Source organism: Petaurus breviceps, unplaced genomic scaffold (genome assembly GCF_028583685.1).
Source record: "Petaurus breviceps papuanus isolate PSGF00001 unplaced genomic scaffold, PetGlider_PUasm1.0 176, whole genome shotgun sequence".
NCBI lineage: Eukaryota > Metazoa > Chordata > Mammalia > Diprotodontia > Petauridae > Petaurus > Petaurus breviceps.
In genome coordinates this window covers 4,359,374-4,382,140 of record NW_027185771.1, presented here as the reverse complement: position 1 = coordinate 4,382,140, position 22,767 = coordinate 4,359,374, and the positions used below count along the sequence as shown (strand labels likewise).

The 22,767-nt window shown below is 44.6% G+C and overlaps 1 protein-coding gene across 3 annotated transcripts in view; it reads left to right on the top strand.

The window, feature by feature from the left end:
• Positions 1-20,601, top strand: part of DPEP1 (dipeptidase 1) — a 45,652-nt gene extending 25,051 nt beyond the window's left edge. For 2 of the 3 annotated variants that reach the window (XM_069085524.1, XM_069085525.1), the window contains exons 2-11: positions 7,840-8,025; positions 14,940-15,072; positions 16,077-16,209; positions 16,537-16,687; positions 17,325-17,394; positions 17,550-17,726; positions 18,520-18,604; positions 18,695-18,770; positions 19,314-19,449; positions 19,547-20,601. In XM_069085524.1, the coding sequence (XP_068941625.1) occupies positions 7,925-8,025; positions 14,940-15,072; positions 16,077-16,209; positions 16,537-16,687; positions 17,325-17,394; positions 17,550-17,726; positions 18,520-18,604; positions 18,695-18,770; positions 19,314-19,449; positions 19,547-19,597 (1,113 nt within the window). In that variant the 5' untranslated portion in view covers positions 7,840-7,924 and the 3' untranslated portion in view covers positions 19,598-20,601. The remainder of the gene's footprint in view (positions 1-7,839; positions 8,026-14,939; positions 15,073-16,076; positions 16,210-16,536; positions 16,688-17,324; positions 17,395-17,549; positions 17,727-18,519; positions 18,605-18,694; positions 18,771-19,313; positions 19,450-19,546) is intronic. The other variant, XM_069085526.1, reaches the window with a different exon arrangement.
• Positions 20,602-22,767: the final 2,166 nt, after the last annotated feature.

Genomic DNA, 22,767 nt, shown 5'->3' with positions numbered 1-22,767 from the left:
GTCTTCTGGTCTAGTGTTCTGTCTACTATGACACTTGTCTGGTAGGTTCTTTACCTAGTCACCTAGGCCTTTTGCCATTCTTGCTAGCCTCCTATGGGCACTCTTCAGCTTATCAATGTCCTTCCTAAAATGTGGCATCTATGCTTACCAATATTGGCATTCAAGACCAACATTTCAGGTCTTGTATTGCTTTGACCTCAGCTCTATCAAGGATGCCAGGCTAAGCAAAACAGTGGGGACAAAGGTTACAAGAGTGACCCCCTTCAGAGAATCACATGTACTGGGAAGCTAAATGCCAGAAAGAAATTCTGAAACAATCTCAGAAACAACAAACCTCCAGATCTTGTCCTTCTTAGTGCTAGAAAGATCAGTGCAACAGGGAACCATATGCACTAAGGAACAACTTGGAGTTCTTCTCTGGTACTGTGAGTCATCTAGCCTAGAGCTTTTTCTTTCTTTTTTTTTTTTAAGAAATAAATTTTATTGCGGTCTTTGGATTTTTTTTTTTACTATCACCAACATTTTCTCCAGTATCCCTCTCCCTTTCCCTCACAGACAGCAAGCCCATACAACAGATCATTTTTTTACTTTTTTTCTTTTTTCTTTTTTTTATAAGCAATCGGGGTTAAGTAACTTGCTCAAGGTTACATGGCCAGTTATTTCTGGGTGTGGTGCTGAGTATCTGAGCCCGGGATTTGATCTCCAGATCATCCCAACACTGGAGCCGGTGCTCTTACTCGCTGAGCCACCTGGCCGCCCCAACAGATGATTTTTTAAAAAAAGGAAAAGGAAATCAGTAAAACTGATTATAGAAGTCTGGAAATATGTGCAATGTGCCACACTTGCAGACCTCAGCAAAGGAATGGGGTGGGGAGGTTTTCTTGTATGTTTTCTTTTTTTGTTTGTAATTTGTTTTTGTTTGCTTTTTGCAACATTTAATTTTTTTATGATTGTTCTTTGCATTTACATTGTTGCAAATGTTGTATATATTGTATTCTTGACTCTGCCTTCTTCATTCTGCATCTGTTCATATATATCTTTATCCACTTCTTTTTATTCATCACATTGTCATTTCTTACAGCACAGTAATATTCCATAATATTCATATACTATAATTTGTTTAGCCATTCCCCAAAGGATGGACAACTACTCTGTTTCCAATTCTTTGCTATTACAAAAAAAAAATGCTGCTGTGAATATGCTGATGTACATGGGGACTTCTTCTTTTCCATAGCCTCCTCAGGGTATAATTTTAGTGTTAGAATTTCTGGGTCAAAGAGTATGAATATCTTAGTTACTTTTTTGTATAATTTCAAGTTCCTTTCCAAATTATTCTATGGATTTATAGCTTACCAACAATATACTAGTGGGCCTATCTTCTCATAATCTTTCTAACATTGATTATAACCATATTTTGTTATCTTTCCTAATTTGCAGGATGTGAGGTTAAACCTCAGAGTTGTTTAGATTTGTATTTCTCTTACTATTTGTGATTTGGAGCATCATTTCATATGGTTGTTAATACTTTGAAATTCTTCTTTTGGAAATTATTTGTTCCTATCTTTTGGCCAATTATCTTTGGAGAAAGCTTGTATAGTCTTAAAGGCAAAGTAGGATCCACCAAAAGGAGAGCAACTTGGCACCCTGAAAGAATGAGTTTTCCAGATGACTGAGTGTCCTGGATATAAAATCTTTCTGTCTTTTGTGTCAAAATAAAGAAAGCCTGTGCTATTGTTAATGTCTTGCTAGCCTAGATGCTTGCAGGGAATTGGGGGCCCTTTTGATAAGAACAAAATAAGCCAGAATCTGACTTCCTAGGGTTTCACAAGAAGGAAGGTGGCAATTCAAAGAGATTTTGGGAGAATTCCTCCAAAAAATATGCTCAGATCAATTTTATCAGGAGAAGGGTCCCAAATGACATATGGATTACACCTTGCCATGAGGAAATTTACAGGGCTATATGTGCAAGACTTTCCTCATTCAATAGATGAGGAGAACCTTTGGGATCCTTCAGTCCAGATCCTCCCCACCCCCACCATTGGCAACCTAGTGCTTCCCAGTCTATCTTCAGGCCCATATTTTCATTGCTTTATAAATAAAGCTTCCTGGGGGTGTGATTTGAACTGGATCTTGAAGGATAGGTTGGATTTTTCTGTGTTCCTTCCATGGAAGGTCTTCTATGTTTCAGGAATGTCATAAATGTTTGTCCAGTTGAATTAAAGAGAGTATAATCTCAAGGCAGTAAAGGGTAGTTTGTCATGAGGTGGAGATGGAGGCGTCTTTATAGATATAAGGAAAGTTCAAGGCTTATGGCAGGAAAGTGACAGCAATACATGTTGGATAGGGAGTGTGTTGGTTAATGTGCCTGAATGTAGGATCCACCAACAGCAGATGTGGGAGAGGCTGATTGGCAAGTTGAGGTCAGTCAGTCAACAAGCATTTACTGAATGCTTACTATGTGCCAGACACTGTGCTAAGCCTTAGGGATACAAATAAAGGTAAAAAAGCACAGCCCCTACCCTCAGAGAGCTCCCATTCTAATGGAAAAGCATGCAAAAAAAACCAAAACTGTGCACATACAGCATGTATACAAGGTAAATGAGAAGTAATCTCAGAGGAAAGACACGAGAGAGAGAAAGACACTGAACAGTGTCTGATGAAAACTTCCCTGTGGCTGAGTTTCCTCAGGTGTAAAAATGTGGCTAACACCTGTGCAACTTACCTCTCAAGGTTGTTGTCTAATTAGCTTAGAAACCCTGTTTCTTGGGGCAGTAGGTGGTGCAGTAAATAGAGCACTAGCCCTGGAGTCAGGAGGACTTGAGTTCAAATCCTGCCTCAGGCACTTAACACTTACTAGCTGTGTGACCTTGGGCAAGTCACTTAACCCCAATTGCCCCTCCAAAACAAACAAAAAAAGAAACCCTGTTTCTTTTGGGTAATCCAGTTGGGAAATTAAGGATAACTAATAATAATAATAAACAATAATAGTAATAGCTAGCATTTATATAGTATTTTAAGGTTTGCAAAGCACTTTACAAAAGTCTCTCATATGATCTTCTCAAATATCCCTGAGAGGTAGGTCATCTCCATTTTACAGATGAGAAAAATGAGACAGACAGAAGTTAAGTGCTTTGTCCAATGTCATACAGTTAGTATCTGGGGTCAAAATTTGGACTCAGGTCTTTCTGACTCCAGGTCCCATGCTCTGTGTACCATGGCACCACCTAACTGCCTTTAGTATCAAACTGAAACCTGTCAAAGACCTTAGCTTGAAAAGGCCAAGGTCCCCACTGCATCTTGGACCATCTCCAGTTGTCCTGGTTGATATCTGGCCACTGGACCCAGATAGGTCAGGAAAAGAAAGCGAGGCTAACAACTTTGCATAACCCTCCCTCACTTAAATCCAATTCACTTGCACATCATGGTATCACCTCCCTGATGTAATGGTCCTCTTGGAGAAAGAGTGACAAACAGCAGCAATGAAATGAACTTGGGATCTTAGTAGGGAGGAGGAGGAGTTTCTGCCTCTATTAAGAGTCTCTATGCAAAGGTTAGATGACTACTTGATGGGTAGATTGTAGAGTAGATTCTTTTGCAGTAATGGATTGGGATTCAATTGGTCCCTTCTATTTCTGAGCATCTTTGATCCTGTGCTGGAGCCTGTGCTTAACAGGGACAGATATTGGCTTGGATTTCATTGCATCTTGCCTGAGTGGGGAGGAGTATTGAGAAGATGGCAGCAAGCAGAAATGGTGATCAGTTGTCTCTGCAGAGTAAGAGGATCCTAAAAGATTGTCTTGAGAATAGTTGTATTTATTTATAGGATCATGCTGTCTCTCAGACTTGGCAGAACTGGGGGACTAACCACAAACTGCATTAGCCTCTTGGCTTAGAATTAGAGGACTCTAGATTGAAAGTGCAGCTAAATTGATGAAATACAAATATTTGTCTAAAGTCAGCTCCTGGCTCTGTCACTGGCCAAGAGTTTATCTTTGAGTGAATTACTTAGTTCTTCATTGGTTTGTCTGTAACAAGAAGGGGGTTGTTTGAGGTTAATTAGTGTTTTTCTCAAAGAGTGATTGGGAACTTAAGATTTTCAAGAGGTGGAGAAAAGACTATTCCAGCTAGTGAGTCACGGGGTATGAGTAAAAATGCTGAAAAGAGTGGTCAAGGATGCCAAGGGAATCAGGGTGCAATGACAGCCAGAAGATGTAGGGGGTGAGAAAGAAACAGAATTAAGATGAAAGTGAATTTGCTAATCATGGAGAGGGCATTTCAGAGAGCACAGTGAAAAGGGGGGGAGGGGGAGACCTTGAGTGAGACATTAAGGGAGAGGGTTAAGGAGGATGAGAATAAGGAGGTGGGTGACTGGGCATGGGGAATGGAGCCCAGATCACTAGGATAGGGAGAGTATGAGGGAGAACAGGGAAGGCTCTTAGTATGATGCAAACACACCTGGGATGTTAAGGGACCATCTTATGGTGCATGGTGAGTGACTGACACTAGACTTAAGAGCTGTTACTCTGGAAAGCAAAAGGCTGTGTTCTGAGGAAAGGCAACTCTGGATACGAAAATTTCTAGTTTAGAGTAGTATTAAAGGCACTAGATTTGAAGTCTGAAGACTTAAGTTTGAATCCAAGTTGTTTTAATCCCTTTGGACCCTGTAATGGAAATACAAATTTAAAGATCTTCCCTGCCCCTAAACTAAAGTGCACCTGGAGCCTGGGGTGGGAAGCTTGTTTTTCAGTAGATACTTTTTGATTGGCCAGTGGGTCCAGAAGGTTGTTACATTCTCTGAGCCAGGAGAAGGCTATATAAGCCTTGATGTGTAGCTTTGTTTTGGGGCTCACTTTGAGAAGTGTTCTGTGATTTGATCAGATGAAACTCTGGAAAGCCGTTGTTGAGAGTCCCCCGGCTTTGAAAAGCCCAGATGTTGATTTGGTATGGATGTAATGGTTGGACAGTTTGGAAACTGTCTACTTGATCTGTTTCTCTGTCTTGATAATTCTGTCTGTATACTCTGAAGTTCGGGGTGCTGACCTTTTTCCCCTGAACTAGGTAAATGATACATATTTGACTGATTAAAGTAAGCTTGTTAACCCATTTTGAGTTGCTTTCCTTTATCAAAGCAGATCCAAGAACCTGTGTTGGCAGCGACCCTGGGGACACTTGGGGTGCTTGCTGCTACAGACCCCAGTTTCCTCATCTATAAAATGAGGGATTTCAAATAGATGATGCCTTCCATATGTAAGTCCTATAATCTCTGGCTGATTCCCTTTCCCCACCTCCACCCCCCCAACTGAATACCCAGGCTGCTCCCCTAACAGTGCAATTGAGTCAGACTAAGGACTTGGGAAAAGGATAATGAGTTCACCCTTCTTGTTTTCTCTCATCAATCTGTTTGTTCTTGGGTCCTGAGTCTACACCCTCCTTTCCGCTCACATCCTGTATTTTGTTGACAATTCAATCATTTTCCAGTTGTGTCTGACTCTTCATGACCCCATTTGGGGTTTCCTTGGCAAAGATAATGGAGTGGTTTACCATTTTCTTCTCCAATTTATTTAACAGATGAGGAAACTGAGGCAAAGAAGGTTAAATGACTTGCCCAGGTTCACACAGCTAGTGAGTAAATGAGGTCAAATTTAAACTCAGGTCTTCTTGACTCCAGAGCTAGCATTTTATCCACTGTGTCACCGAGCTGCCCCTTTATCTTGTATTAGACAGTCAGAAAGTGAGGCACTGCCTGTCAATTGGGGACTAGCTGTGGTGTATGTGGTGGTATATGATTATGGTGGAATATGATTGTGCTGTAAGAAAAGATTAAGGGGATGGCTTCAGAAAAACCTGGAAAGATTTATATGAACTGATGTAAAGTGAAGCGAGCAGAATCAGGAGAACATTGTACACAGTAACAGCAATATTGTAATGATGATCACCCGCGAATGACTCAGCTACTCTGATCAATACGATGATCCAAGATAATTCCAAAGGACCCATGATAAAAAATGCTATCCACCTCCGAAGAGAACTGATAAATTTTGAGTGAAGACTAAAACATATTTTTTCACTTTATTTTTCTTACTTTTTTCCCCTGCAACATGGCTAACATGGAAATATGCTTTACATGATGTCACATATATATATATATATATATATAATTTATTATGTATAATATTTATTTCTTTCCTTCTCAATGAATGGGGGAGGGGAAGAAGAAAGGAGAGAATTCAGAATTGAAAAATGTTTTTAAAATAGTGACAGTACTAATGTTTTGCTATATTAATTTCTGATCACCTCCCAGAAGCTCACTTTTTAAGTAAACTTGTATCCTTGGTTCTCCTCACCCTTGATCCCAGCCCCAAGTATTCAGTGCCCTACTATATCCTCTGCCTACTCATAATCACCCACAATAGTGACTAATGGCAGAGAAGTATCTTGTAGAGAATCAAAATCAAATCCAAAGTAACTCTCATCTAAAGAAATGACTTTCTAATGGTGGAATTGTATACCATGGCCAATAAATGGGTGGTAGTGATAGTGAAGGTTTGTGGGTTTTTTTTTCAGTCAGGGAATCCTTTCTTAGTCTCTCAAATTATAAAGTGTTTATCCTGTAAAAGTCCTGCCTTCATTGTCTGGCTTTAGTCAACCTTCCCAGATTTATCCCCTCACTCACTCTACTGAGGTTCATGAACTTAAAAAAAAAAAAATATATATATATATATATGTATATATACTTTTACAACTGTGTTATAATGTGATTGGTTCCCTTAGTAATTCTAAGTATTTTATTTTATGCCTTTGAGAACATGATTCTGAGAAGGGATCCCTAGGCTTTACCACTAGGACGTAAAACATCTTAAGAATCCTTGACCAAGAGGAAGTGACTGATCAGAACATCCTTATTTTTAACTTAGGTTTTCACAGACTAAAGCAAATATGCGACAAGATTTAACCAATTGAATCCACATACTGTTCTTAACTAGTGGAAAAAATGGGTTATTGATGTCTCATTGCAAAGCCTGCATACTAATAAAAGTTGCTGAAATTATTATATATGTATATGTGTGTATATATATATATATATACACACACATACATACATATGTGTGTGTATAATCCTTGTCCTAGAGGCTATTTTACAGATAAGGAAATTGAGACCAGGGAAATTAAGTGACTTCCTGGGGTCACACAGTAAGCAGAAGAAGGAGTATGAATCCAAATCTATGGTTCTTCCCAAATACCATCCTGCCCTGCCCTCTGATACCAACCCCAGCATACTCATGACAGCTGCCTTGTTTCCTTCCTTACTAAATTTGAACTCTGGCTCTTTTTCCTTTGGAATTCCCCTCTGTGTCATAAAGCACAGCATTCACCTGGGGGTTATCAAGCTGGCATGGACCTATTTGATAAAGTTGTTCCCCTCTCATAAATTTTTTTTCTTTTACCTATTTATCTTTTTGCCTATTTTTTAACCTATTTTTTCTTTTACCTATTCCCAAGCCTTTATCTAGGTAACTATTCCACTATAGGTAAAATCAGATTTATAGGACAGGCTTCCCCATTGCCACACACACTACTATGACACCCTAAGAGGTCATCTATTCCATTTCAAATCCAGCAGAGGCAGAGATTCTGGGATTTGGAATTTCAGGTTCATTCCTTGGCCCAGCCCTGTTACTTGCCCAAGACTGGTCTGTTCTCAGTCCAAAGGGCAATAAGTTGGTGAAACAGTATAAATACGCAGGCTAAACCTATACTTTCCTAGTCAAAGGGCATGCTTGATCATATTCACCTGGCACAAAAATGGTATTGTTATAACACTTAATCTACTCCATACAGGGAAAGATAAGCCCAGGGCAGGAGGGAGGCGACTTGGCGAGTTTTAAGAGTCTCCAGACAGTCCTAAAGGGGAAACTACAGTACAATGTGGAATTGGTGGCTTTGGTCTTGTCTGGCACTCTGCACCGCAGACCAATTCAGGGATGAAGCAGTGAGAATCATGAGTGAGACGCCCTTAATCGATGGGTAAGTAGCTCTGCCCATGAGAGGGCACCCCCTTCCTCTCGCCCTCTCCAACAATCAGAGAGTGGTGGATGGCACAGATATAACATCTTTTTTTTTTCTTTTTTGGAGGGCAATTGGGGTTAAGTGACTTGCCCAAGGTCACACAGCTAGTTTTTGTGTTAAGCATCTGAGGCTGCATTTGAACTCAGGTCCTCCTGACTCCAAGGCTGGTGCTCTATTCACTGCACCACCTAGCTGCCCCCAGATATAACATATCTTACGTGATGTCGGAAACACTCAGGGAGTTTGGATTCTCTTCCAGTGGCAGCAGCCCCCTTTGTCCAGTGCTACTCCCTGTCTAGATTTCTCTTCCTCCAACTTTAAATGAGACCAGAGTAGTCTCCAAGACCATCACACCTTAGCATCTGAAGCCCTATCAAGTTGCTCAATTCCTGGTTCACTCAATAAGGATTTATGAAGCACCTACTATGTGCTAGATACTGTGCTAGGTACCGGGGATGGTCTTTGCCCTTAGGGGATTTACATTTTACTGGGACTACAGAAGATGTACACAAAGTAATAGATACAAGGGAATTTGAAGAGGCTGAGTCCTAACCATTTGGGGGGGGGGGGGGGGCCGGCAAGTATGGAGAGATTTTTTTGCAGCAGGAGGTAGTCCCTGGCTAAACCAGAAGAAATAAGAGGATTGGCAGAAGTGGGAGTGTATTCCAGGCATGAAGGGCCAGCCTCTTCCAAGGCAGGGAGACAAAAGGTAAAATGCCTCATTGGAGGAAGAAGTCCAGTTTGATTGGAATGGAGAGTGGTGAATCATGCTAGGAAGGATAATTACTAAAGGGAGAGTAAGAAATGGTACACATTAATGTTGTGCTTCAAAGTTTACAAGAGTTTTGCCTTCTCTTGTCTGGTTTTAAGTTAGGAGATCTGGGTATAAAGCTCCCCTCTGATGCTGCTTAATAATATTAATAATAATCATTAGCATTGATGTGGCACTTTGAGGTTTACAAAGTGCTTTACAAATCTCATCTCAGATCTCTGTTTGCTTCCTTTAGGAACATTATTTTGGCCGTTTCGTGGAAAATAGATTAACGAGGGGACAAATGTTAAGCAGGAAGACCAACCAGGAGGTTCTTGTGGTAGTGCAAGTGAGAAGTGATGAAGAATTGTACCAGGGTAGGGACCCAGTGAAGACAGAGAAGGGCCCAATGGGAAAGATGCTGGGGAGACAGAATTGACAAGACTTGGGAAGTGATTGCTTGTGTACAGTGTAAAAGAGAGAAGAACCACAGATGACTGAGAGGCTGTGGGCCTAGATGATAGGAAAGATGGTGTGCCCTTGTCAGAAATAGGGAAGATTAGAGGAGAGATGGTTTTGAAGAAGATAGTTCCATTTTGGACTTGTTGAGTCAAAGATGCCTTTGAAATATTCACTTGGGGAGATCCAAGAGGACCTCCTAGAAGGGAATTTAGGAGAGGGGGGCAGGGCTAGAGAGAGAAGGGAAGGGAAGAGAGCCCAGGACAGAGCCTTGGGGAAGAGCCCCACTTAATTCATAAGAGATGGATGATAATATGGCAAGGAAGACTAAAGAGGAGTAAGCATATAGGTGGGAGATGAACCAAAAGATAGGGATCTTTGTTGGGGAGAAGAGAAATTCTCCCCTAGGAAGAACCTTGTCTGTGGCTTCTATGGGTTGACAGTGTATGGCCACTGAGGTCCCTTCCAACTCTCAAATTCTGTGATTCTGTGAAAGTATCCCAGAGGAAGAAAAGAGCGTGAAAAGCTACACACAGGCCAAGGTGAAGGACAATGAAGAAAAGGTCATCCGATGTAGCAGTTGAGGTCATTGGTGACTTCAGAGAAAGCCATTTTAATGGCATAGTAGGATCTGAAGTCAGGTTGTCAGGGCTTGAGAAGGGAACAGGAGGTGATGACATGTGGAGTTTTTTTTTCTAGAAGTTTGGTTCTGAAAGAGTGAAGAGATATGGGATGCAAGTTTGGGGAGATGGCAGAATCAAGTACTGTTGTTTAAAGGATGGCTAAGACTAGCTTCCATCTGTAGGCAGCAGGAAAGGAGTCAATGTATAAGAATCAAAGGAAGATGAAAGAGAAAGAGAAATCAAGTCAAGAAACACTTATTAAATCACCTATTATGATGGGTCAGGCATTGTGCTAAGTACTAAGGATACAAAAAGTAGCCCCTGCTCTTAAGGATCTTATGGTCTAATGGGTGAGAAAATGGCAGTGACTATGTATGACCAAGGAAGAAACAGACAGGGTAAACTGAAGATGATGGACAGAGGGAAGGCATTAGCATTAAGGGAAATTGGGAAAGACTTCTTGGAGGAAAAACTTTCACTGCAGTGTGAAGAAAGCCAGAAAAGCCAGGAGGCAGTGACAAAGGAGGGAGAGTATTCCAGGCATGGGGACAGCCAGTGACAATGCTTGGGAGTGGGGAAAGGGACCATCTTGCTGAACATCAGAGTCACTGGATTATAGAGGGGAGATTGGAGAAGGAGGGGTGAGGGAGGAGTAAGGAGACTGGAAAGGGAGGAGGGATCCAGGTTAGGAAGGGAAGGTTTCACATTTGATCCCTGGAGATGAGAGATATGAAATGGGACCAAAAGCCTTGACATGCAGAAGAATGATCTCTTCCTCAGATTGGAACAAAGGATGAAAATATGGAGAATTACATGAAGAGATTTTGAGGTGTCAGTAGGGGAGAAGAGGGAACTCAGGGCAAGTGCCTCCATTTGCTTAAAAAAGGAGACCTCTGTTATGGGGGCCAGGCTTGTCAAGGAGAAAGCAATTCAGACAAAGTGTAAAAGAGAACTGATCCTTTTCAAAGGTGTCCTTTACATTCTCAAAAGTGGCTAACCCAAAATGACCTTTAATTAGTATAAACTTCAATCTTTCTGATCAAGAATGGGGAGAAAGGGAGAACCCTCCTCTATACTCTCCCAGAAGAGGGAACACTGAGGAGAACCCGGCCCCCAAAGCTCAGAATAAAGAATAATTGTGTGTGGGGGAGCTAGCAATAGGCGCCCACCAATCCATGGTGAGATCCATGGACCCTTGGAAAGACAAAGCAATGTCCCATCACCTTCCCCATATTTTTCCTTGCTCTTCCACTTGTCACTGAAGTAATACCCGACCAGCCCATCCACATCAGGGTCTTAACTCTGGGAAGCCTCCCAAGACAAGGGGAAATTGTGGAAGGAATCTCCCCTCCCCACCTCCCCAAACTCCATGAGCCTTGGGTGAGGAAAGCTACTCAATGTCTGTGTGACCTTGGCATAGACATTTCTTTCCTCTGGGGCTCAGCTTCCTCATCTTGAAGTTGAGGGAATTGGGGATTGAACTAGGTGACCTCTAGGGTCCCTGAATTTCAGTTCTAAGTCTGTGATCCTAATATATGCCATTACAGGTTTGTAAAGCATTTTACAAATACCACCTCATTTTATACTCAACAAACCTGCTATCCTTATGCCCCTTTTACAGATAAGGAAACTGAAGCAGAAGGTCACACAGCTAGTGTTGTCCTGACTCCAGGCCCAGGGCACCAGCTGAGTCGGAGCAAAGGGAGAATGATAAAAAGACTGAAACAAATCCAAGGGAGTAATTTATTGGTGTTATCAGATCAAGGTCTCTACCAGTTAACTCTGAACACTGTGCCAGGCTATAGAGAGGTCAGAATCCCTGTGATGAGCTAAGAAAGGGAAGAAACAGTCAGAGGGTGCCTACCTGGAGTGACTCAGGGTTGTCAAGTCCCCAGGAACTCCCTTCGCAGGGCTCCTGAAGGTTCTGGTCAGCATCACTGCTGAGTCACATGGATGGAGACCTGTGAAGAACTGTGGAGAACAGGAGAAGTATCACGGGACTGATTTTAAAAGAAAAAAAAAGAAGAGCAGAATCAGCAAACTCTAAGCTGGAGAGCTTGATTTTGATCCTTGGCAAAAATCTCAAATGTCTTAGTAAAGGGATAATGTATGAGCAAAGCTCAACTATTTGTCCAATGCCTCTTTGTGGCATGGGGATAGGGGGACAAGACATTATATTCTCAAAGGACGTACCAGTAGGGCACAAGCTTTGTCAGGCTAGAAAGGCTTTGGGTAGGGCCCCACCGATGGCACATATCTCTTCTCTAAGGATCAGCCAACCTCAGAATGTTCAGAGGGGCTCATCACCAACTTAGCTGCAGCAGGGAGTTGTAGAAGGAGTCTGGGCCTAGAAGCTCCAAGTTCAGTACTTTCCCCACTGCCCACTTTCCATTATGACCCTGCAGCATCAGAATAATCACCTGGGGAAAATTAAACCAGTCCTGTTACTCCCCGAAGCCCACCTCCACTTTCAGGCACTCATTGCCTTCCTGTTCTCCCTCAAACCTGGTTCACACACAAAGGTCTTGGTAGGTTCATTCACACTGAGGTTTCAATGACTGAGAAGAGTTAAGGGGTGAGATGAGCGGCATTTTAAGAGGGAGCAAAGCTTTAGACCAAAGGGATCTCTAATGTGGAGATTCCTAAGTTGAATTCCATGGACTTATGGCCAAATATTTTCATAACTACTTCAATACATTTGGTTTCCTTTGAGATGGTGTGCATTTTATTTGGTGCCTTTAAAAACATTCTTCCAAGAAGGGATTCATAAGCTTCATCAGACTGTCGGGGGGATCCAGTACAAAATATGACTTACGTTGATGACAGAATTTCAGGCACTAGAAGAACAGATAGGAAGTAGGAAAGGTCTGATGGAGGGAAGGGGAGAGGTATTTTTTAAGCCAAAGGACCTGAATTTCACTGAGTCAATAGCTAGCCCTAGAATTAGGCATTGTAAAAACAAAGATGAAAAATTATAGTCTCTGATCTCCAGGAGGTCACATTTCACTGTGGGGATCACGTCACCAGATAAGCATATTACAAGGTAGGGTCTGATAGATAGGGACAAAAGTGACCAAGTACACTAGGGACATTTGAAGAGGGAAAAAAATCCTTTCAGCAGGGGGTGAGGAGGAGAGGATCAGAGGATCATTATGAGGGAGTTGATACAGGAGTTGAATCTTAAAGGAGAATAAGGAATCTGAAAGGTGGAGTTGAAGAAGGCCATTCTAGGCACAGAGAGCGCTTGTTCAAATATAGGGAGGTGTCCAATAGTCTGGTCTGTCTTATGTGTATAGTGTATAAATTGTACTAAGGTGAAAAAAAAAAGCTGTAAACAAAGGTCAGAAGCAGATTGTGGAGGGCAAATCCACAAGGTTGGAAGAAAACAACCTTCCCAAGGAAGCTGGCAGAATGGGCAGGGCAGGCACCCAGGAGGGCACGTGGTGGCAAACTCCTGAGAGTCAGAAGCAGAGCCAGGAAGGGAATTAAGGTTGCCCTCAATGCATCTATTCCTCCAGGGACCCAGTGCCCGTGTTACCATGCAGCTACTGCATCTTTTCTCCCTCCAAGCCTCCTGTCCCCAGAACCAGCTTCTCCCACTATGCCCCCTCCCCATTAACCCTGCCCCAATCAAGACCTCCCTGGCCTGTGATGCTTCTCCTAGAATGTACAAGCATAACCACACAAGGCTCTTGCCCCTTTTAGAGACACAAGCCCAGACAAAAGCCCCCTCCCCAATTCCAGTTACTTAGGAGGGTTTGAGGGAGATGACTGTAGCATCTGACAGTCCAGGGAGGCAACAATGGACATTTGGAATCTGTTGCCTGGGACTTTCTCCTCGAGTTAAATCAGCAGCCCCTAACATTCTTGTGTCCCCAGTCACTGGCTAGCTGAGACAATGGTCTGCAAGGACAATTGGTTTTAAGCAACATGAGTAGAAGTGGGAGGAGACATAGCTTCAGCCTGTTTCTATGTATTCCATAACTGCTTCTGGGGCCCTGTCAGTATAAAACTCTTACAAGCAAACTAATTTGAGTTATATGTTAATGGGTGAAAATGAATCACCCCTCCAGTATCATTTTGGAGCTAGAAAGAGTGCATGGACTGTTGAGAGGATGAGAAGACATCCTTCTTGGGCTGCAAACAAGTTTCAAATCCACAGGGCAGGAGATGCCCCTTTGGATTAGGGTGGAAAGGGTGCAGCACTGGGGCCCACTAGGGTCTAGGCCAGGGGTAAGGAACTTGTGGCCTCAAAGCCACATGTGGCCCTCTAGGTCCTCAAGTGCGGCCTTTTGACTGAATCCAAAGACTCTGTCAAAGGGCTGCACTTGAGGACGTAGAGGGTTACATGTGGCCTCAAGGCTGCAGGTTCCCCACCCCCAGTCAAGGCCAAGAGTTGAAGGAGTTACCTGAAGACAGGGGGATAACCTCTTCTTGTCCAGACATGACCAGGATGATAAAGAGCCCTACAGCATATGGTATTTATATATATATGTATATAACAGTTATCATTTCTGTAGCCCTCTAGGGTTTTCAAAGCATTTGAGCCTCACAACAAGCATGGCAGAAAGGTTATAATTATCTCCATCTTTGCAGTGGGGGAAACTGAGGCTGGGAGAGATTAAGGGCCTTGCTGAAGGTCCCAGAGCTAGTAAGGTCAGGTTTCTTCCCGACTCCAATTCCGGCACTCTTAGCACCCCTCGTGCTATGAAGTTGTGGATGCCTCGTGGATGAAAGTCAGCTGAAGAAACTGGGGATGTTTGTCCTGGAGAAGAAAAGACTCTGGGGACACACGATAACTGCCTTTAAGGATTTAAAGGGTCTCCCTGTGCAAGATGGATTAACCTCATTCTATTCAATCTCAGGGGGCATAACCAGGAGCAGCTGGGCTGGGCTGGGCTTGGGGGCTCTTTTTCAGAACGTGGGTTCAACTGGACAAGGGAGGGTCTCAGAGGTCCCTTCCAAATCTGACCTCTCATGACTCTACAGTGACACTCACTCCCCTTTGCCTTCTCTTGGCACCTTCTTCTCCTGTCCAGACACAATGATCTACCGTGGCAAATCCTGAAGAGGTTCAATGGCCAGCTGCAGCTGCCAGAAGCCAACCTGACCTACCTGAAGGGCACACACACCAATATTCCAAAGCTGAGGGCTGGCCTCGTGGGCGGCCAGGTATGAGGCAAGGGAGGATCCAGAGAGCTGGGCATGCCGGCCCTCTTGGAGATGCAGGGGGATGGCACAGACAGGCATATTGGTAGTAGCTGTTGCCACAGCAGTCACCAGCTTTCAAAGAAGGAGTTCTGGTTCACTGTCCCCTAAGGAGAAGTTCCCCAGGCATCCATCCTAGACTAGCCTGTGCCAGCTGCTGGCTCCCTGCCCTGGGCAACAATGGGCTTAGTTATATTCTCAGTATACTTAGTTATACTCTCAGTATTCTAGGGCCAGCCTCCTTTTAATGTCTGCTGGGATCCAGGTGCCAGTCGTCCTGGAGCTGCCCTCCACTGTGAGGTGCTCCCCCCACCCCCCACTTCTGGCTTCTACTTGAATCTCCTCCTGTCCCCATATCCCTTCATCCACCCCCTCAAGCTCCTGTTTTCTGAGACAGAGGGGCATGGATTTTAATCAGAAAAACAATCTTTTCTAAATGTGCATCTTATTAACTCAATCATAATTTGCATGACTCCAGAAGTCCTTTAAGGAACAAATCAGGCCACGAGCATTTCAGCACCTCTATTCCTCTTGCCCAAGTGGGGGAAGGCTTGGGGGATGGAGGAGCTCATTCAGGGCCTTCTCCATTCCTAGTGACTATACCACTGAGAGAAAAAGAAGGCCCTGGTTCATAAGCTCTTCATGGGATCAAGCCCAATTCCCTTATTTTACAGATGAGGAGACTGAGACACTTGCCTGTGATCATACAAGTGCTGTGGCAGAGGTGCTAACTGGGAGGGGACTGAATGTCCCTACACCTTAACCAGTCCTAGATGAGAACAGACCTCTGCAGAAACCTCTACTGATTCAGACTCACCATCCCCAAGTCCAGGGAGAACCTGGCTGGGGCAGTAGCCCTAGCCCTCCTGAGACCAGCTTCTCCCTGAGCTGCCTCTCAGCCTGCATGGGAAGGGCCTCAGGGTGTCACCCTGATAGCTCCCCAAAACCTCCTCTCCCTTGGCTTGCAGTTCTGGTCGGCTTACGTGCCCTGTGATACCCAGAACAAAGATGCAGTGAAGAGAACCCTGGAGCAGATGGACGTCATTCACAGGATGTGCCAGACATACCCTGAGACCTTCCTGTGTGCCACCAGCAGCTCAGGTGAGTTCTGCCAGCGCTGGCAAGCTCCTCTAGGGTTAAGTCAGAGCCGCCCCATTTTCCCCCTTCTCTCACCACCCCATATGTACACATAAACATTTCCTTATTTAGACACAGAAATACTTGTCTCAGTGAGTTGATAAACTCATCCAGGTATCCAATCATGGGTGGGGAAGGATGAGGGGGGAGATTCACTGACTTGTCCCTCCCCAGCCACGTCTGGTCTCTTAAGTCACTACATCGAACCACAAGGCTACCTGGAATCATCCAGGGTGGGCAGTGACGGCTTCCCTTCACTAGACCTTAAACACCAAAGTCTTTCCCTTATAGATATAAAGCAGGCCTTCCAGGAGAAGAAGGTGGCCAGCCTGATTGGTGTGGAGGGTGGTCACTCCATTGACAGCAGTCTGGGTGTCCTCCGGGCACTGTACTACCTGGGCATGCGCTATATGACCCTCACCCACAGCTGTAACACACCCTGGTAAGAACTTTGGGTTAGCCACTATGGATTCTAGGGGAGGGTGCCCTGATCCTAATTCTGTGCCATTCATTTAAAAAATTTTTTCAATTAACAGGAATTTTCTTTCCCTCCTCCCTCCTCCTCCTGAATGACGGAACACAACATAAAAAAATAAGACCCTTGTTAACAAATACGCATGGTTAGCTTTGCCGGTCATTCTTAGACCTAAGATGGCTCTAACCACGGAATCTCTTGGACTGGAATGGAGGGGGTGGGGGTGGGGATTTCTACATGCCATTCCCAGGTGGGATAGAATCCTTTGGTTCATCTGCCTTGGCCAGAGGTCTGCCTTTCTTCCTATGATGTCTTGGCTTGGACTCCTGGCTGGGTTTGGGAGAGGGGACTGATGGAGGAGCTGACTGAGGAATTCTAGAGGGCAACCACACAAGCTTTGGGCCCCTTCTGGCCTCACTGCCTCACTTGATTCAAGCCCCACTTCTTTCACTGCCTTCTTGTATGACCGTGGACAAAGCATTCAATCAAGACCTGTTTCCTCAATGGTTAAATAAGAGACATGTATGACTGGCCAAGCTCTGGGGAAGCAGAAGGGGCCAAACTATGCCCTCTGTTAGCTTTTTTTTTTTTTTTACCATCACAGGGTTGACAACTGGCTGGTGGACAGAGGAGATGACAAACCTGAGAGTTCCGGCCTATCAGAATTTGGAGAAGTAAGCAAAGATGGGTATGGGGAAAGGGGAAGTCCAGGGGGAAGAGATCAGACAGTGGGCCCCTGTTCAGTTGGGATGTAGCCTACCCTGGGACCAGAGGGGTCCCCGAGTCTGATGCATCAGGGCACACAGAGGGCCTCCTCTCCCCTCTTCAGGAGGTGGTCAAAGAAATGAACCGCTTGGGTGTGATGATCGATCTGTCCCATGTATCAGTGGCCACCATGAAGGACGTGCTGTCCTTGTCCCAAGCCCCTGTGATTTTCAGTCACTCCTCTGCTTATCAGCTATGTCAACATAAGCGGAATGTGCCAGATGACATACTCCTGCTGGTGGTAAGAAGTGGGCAAGGGCTGGGGGCGGGGGAGAGCGGTGGGTGGATGGAGCCCACCAGGATGTACCCTCATTCCCAGCCATCATCACATGCTTCTCTGACTGGCTCTGCTCCTTTATAGGCAGCTAGGGGCAAAGTGAGTTAGACAGCTGGACCCTGAATTGAGAAGAGCAGTTCAAATCCCTCCTCACACACTCAGAAATTATCTGACTCTGGGCAAGACACTTAACCTCTCTCATCCTCAGTTTCCTCACCTGCAAAACGGGAAGAATAAATAATAACACCTACCTCCCAAGGCTGTTTTGAGGATCCGGTGAGACAACACATATAGTGCTTTATAAACCTTTAAAGTACGGTATGCCATAAATGCAAGGAATTTCAGAAAGCCCACTGCCAGCCCAGTCACCCTAAATTCCCTGCTTCAGGTCTACATTTATGAATCAATATCCCCCACTTACTTTCCACTCAGATACACAACCACCTCTATTTTCAAAAGGGCATTCTGAATACCCTGTCTCTTTGGAAGGTTGAATACTTACCCTAAGGCCCAAGAAACAAACAGACTCAGAGAGGTTGAAATTATTTACCTAAGAATACTCTTAGGAGAGGCAGGATGCTTTTCCTTGGGGAGGCTTAAGGGGCCAAGGGATGAGAAGGCAGCTTCAGAATACTCTAAAAGCCTAGATGGCAGCACCTCCTTTTCTGATGGGGGGGGCCCTCCTAGGAAAGGCTCGGTTGGTAACTCTCCCCCAGACAAGTCCCCTCTTTCTAAAGAGTCCCCTCTTTCTAAACAGAACAAGACCCGAAGTCTGGTGATGGTGAATTTCTACAGTCAGTACGTTGCCTGCCAAAAGGAAGCTACCCTGTCTCAAGTAGCAGGTGAGTGTGCCTAAAGCTATTAAGGAGTGGGGAGAAATGGCAGAGTGGGCTCCAGGCCCCAGTGACCTACTCCTGCCTTTCCTTGAACAGATCACCTCGATTATATCAAGAACATTGCTGGACCAGAAGCTGTGGGCTTCGGTGGGGATTACGATGGTGTTGATGAGTAAGAGAACAAGGAAGTTGTCTTGACCCCACAGAGAATGGCATTTAAGAAAAGACCAACTAATCAAGGCTTCCAGTAACATGGGTCTTTAATTTACCAGAAAGATGCATCTCCTCCCACCTTTTCTTGCCTGGCATATATCTATATCAATTTCACTGTCCCTTCCCATTGTGACCTCCTTTCTGCCCAAAGGTAGGCTGGGGCTTTCTGGCAGAAAAGGCATGGAGCCTTCCCTGGGAAGTCAGGAAGTCCATGGAGTCAGGAAACTCACCTGGGTAAAGTCACCAGTTCAATGCCTGTAGTCAACCATTTGGCAATCTTCCTCCAAAGTTCACACACAAATGCCTGACTATAAGGAAACTGAGGGAGATTGGGTAGATGGCTAAGTAAACCTGCCTCCTTTCTCAGAAACACAACTTCAATTAGGATCCTCCTAAGGCTTGGGGCTGTATACTCTTTGGATGTGAGAGTGGGGAGATTGGCCTCAAAAGGACGGCCATGCCTGCCTCCAGTCCTCAGCAAAGTCAACACTTCTCCTCTCAGTCTCCCCACAGGGCTACAGGATGTCTCAGGTTACCCAGACCTGATAGCTGAACTTCTCAGGAGGAACTGGACTGAAACAGAAGTGAAAAATGCCTTGGCCTATAACCTGCTGAGGGTCTTTGAAGAGGTGGAGCAGGTAAGATGGGAGAAGATAAGGTGGGGGCCAGTTTTTGGGCAAAAATGTTGGATTCCCCTTCACCCACCATCCTTCCACCTCATTTCTACTTCTCCAGGTGAGCAACCATAGCACCCTCCCTAATTGTTATAGGAATGTAAATTTTTAAGATCTTCCCTGACCCTAGGCTTAAGTGCACCTGAAGCCTGTGGTGGGAGGCTTGTTTCTCAGGAGATACTTTGTGATTGGGCAGTGGGTCAAGAGGGTGGTTACATTCTCTGAGCCAGGAGAAGGCTATGTAATCCCTGATTGTGAGGCTTTGCTTTGGGGCTCACTTTGAGAAGTGTTGTGTAAGTTGACCAGATAAGACTCTGGGCAGCCCTTTAGAGCCTGCCAGCTTTGAAAAACCCAGATGTTGATGCTTCCCTCTCTGGCAACTGTGATTTGGTATGGATGTAATGGTTGGACAGTTTGGAGGCCTGCCTGCTTGATATGTTTTTCTGTTTTCTTGTAACTCCTGTCTGTATACTCTGAAGTTTGGGGTGCTGACGTTCCCCTGAACAAGGAAAATGATATGTTTAATTGACTAAAGTAAGCTTGCGAACCCATTTTGAGTTGCGTTCCTTTAGCAAAGCAGATCCAAGAAGCTGTGTTGGCAGCCACCCTGGGGATGCTGGGGTGCTTGCTGCTACACTAATGAGAACTATATCGAATATAGTGAGCTGGAAAAGACTTGCAGGACCTCCTATGGCTATGACTATGCAGACCACAGTCACCAGCACAGGCCTGGAGCCCTGCCTGCTGTCCTCAGTCTTCTTCTCCTTTACCTGTGGCTGCTATGATCCTGTCCAGCTCATTCCCACCTCTCAGTTCACAGCTGTCAGCAGGAGCCAAGATGACTCCAGGGCTGGATCTAGCCTGAGGCCTCCAAGAAGAGCCAGATCCATCTCCAAACCAAACTCCTCCTGATATGTCTGCTCTCTGAAAGGAGGATGTCCCATTTGTGATTCAGGCATAGATAGACCTGCCCCACCTGAGATACCTCAGATACAGCAAAGGGAAGAAACAACCTATAAACCTATAAAACTTTGGTCTCAAGGCACACAGAGACACACACAAGAGATGGGCAAAAAGAAAATTCAATAAAAGTTACAGTTGCTGCTTTTTAAAGAATATACCTTTCCTCATACCACTACTGTCCTAAACTGCAAGAAGAGGCATTGTCTGTCTCCACAAAGCAACACTAGACCAAAGGTCAGGGGACACAGGTCATAGCTTTGCTTCCTTCTGACCAGGTGGCCCTAACCAAGTCAGTTCATTTCCCCTAGTAATAATAATAATCCCCTAGAAAATGCAGATCAAGTCTCAGTCTCCCCAAAATGCCATAAGGATATATCCTGCCTTGTAAAGGACTCTGTAAGTGCCAGTCTTTTTATAACTCCCCCATAGACTAGAAATCAGGTGATCTGGGTCCAAAACCCAGGGTCCATTCATCTGTTCTGTCTTGGAGAAGCCATTAAACCTGAGTCTCATCTTCCTTTTCTCTCATATGGGAATCATGCCTGTTCTAACCACCCAATAGTTCTAAGGATCAAGAAAGAGAAAAAAAAGTGGAGGGACTTTGAAAATTATAAAGTACTATCCAACTATAAGACTTTGTCAGGGATAATGCGGATATTATTATAATCTTGTGCTCTCAAAAGAACCCATTCAGGCTCAAACCAACCTCCAGACAATACCTGGCAGCAAAATGCTCTCAATTTATTGACCTGTCCCAGAAAAGCTTTGCTCATTAGCCTTTGATAATCACCTTTGCAGGCTGGGAAACAGGCCATGGTTTCTAGCCCCTGACTGCCACTAAACCAGTTGTAGGACTTTGGACAAATTACTTTCCCTCTCACTTATCTATGAAATGAGGGGGTTGGTCTCCAAGACCTCTTCCAGCACTAATGTTTTAGGCTTCTGGGATGCTCTCAAGACAGAAGCCAAGGGAAGGATGTGCACAAGCCCATGGGAAAGTTGACCATAAGAGCACCTTCAAACTGGAGGCACAAGCTGATACACTAAGGCAGGGGAGGAAGCCACAGATTCAAAGCCAATCAAGGACTTTTCAAGAACCTCACTCTGGATTGGTAAAGCAACAGGGACAAGTAACCTCTGGATCCCAGGGTCTTCTACTTCATCGCCCATCAACCTGTACCAGATCCACTGCTAGAACAGACAGGTCCATTTTAACATAAAGGCACAAGACAAGGGTACACCCAACGAGAGAAGGGCAGCCACCTCGGGGAGCAGTTGTTGCCAACATTTAGGTATTGGTCACTTTCAGAAATTAGAGGTATTTCCCATGTTAGGTGTGCACCAATGCAGTAACAAAGCTTGCATGCATTATGAGACGAATGGAAGGATAGGAGGCTTCAGAAGGCCCCGGATCCTCTTTCACATCCTGGCAGGGCCTCTTGCAGGGCACAGCCATCTGACATCTTTTTTTTTTTTAAGCAACTGGGGTTAAGTAATTTGCCCAAGGTTACACGGCCGGGACTGATCCTGGGTCCTCTCGATGGTGCTCTTACTTACTGTGTCACCTAGCCGCCCCATCTTTGTTTTCTTTCTTGGGGTGCACAAGGTTGGCAGCCTCATGCTCATAGACTGCATTTCTGTGCCTCCTGTACCTTCAGACTAATTATCTACATCTTAGAACTGAGGAAGTGTCAACATCCTGGCTCCCTCCTCTTAAGCAGATTAAGAGATTCCCTCTAGGGAATCTCATTCCTTTTCAGGAATCACATTCCAGGTTATCTTCTGAGCCAGTGTTAAACAGAAGAGAAATATTTTCTATGTATGCATATATATATGTATTCTATATAGTTTTATTTTTTTCCCGTCCATGGGGCCTTCATCCCACCCAGCTTGGTGAGATGCCCAGACTTGTTTTCTAACCACCTGCAGGACTTGGTTTGTGAGGAAATGGCACCCCCTTGTGGGATTAACAGGTCATTCACACTTGACTTGTGTCCAGAGCACTAGATGTTTCCAAGCCCTCCTGGACTAGAAAGGACCTTTGGGGGTGGTTAGTCAGCAGAAGAATTTCATTGGTTTTAAAGGCCATTAAAGAGACTACAACCTCCAGGGCCTATGGATGATTTCAGTGCAATCTGGAAGTTCTTCCTTATGTCTGTTTGAGCCCTCCCACTCCCTCTCCTTACCCACTCACACACAGCTAGCTAGTCCAGTCCCTTCATTTGGTAGAGCACAGGCCCAGAACTGGAGTCACTCGTCCAAGGTCACGGGTAGTAAGTGTAAGAGGTCTTTGTCAGGACACTCAAACCCATGTTCTTC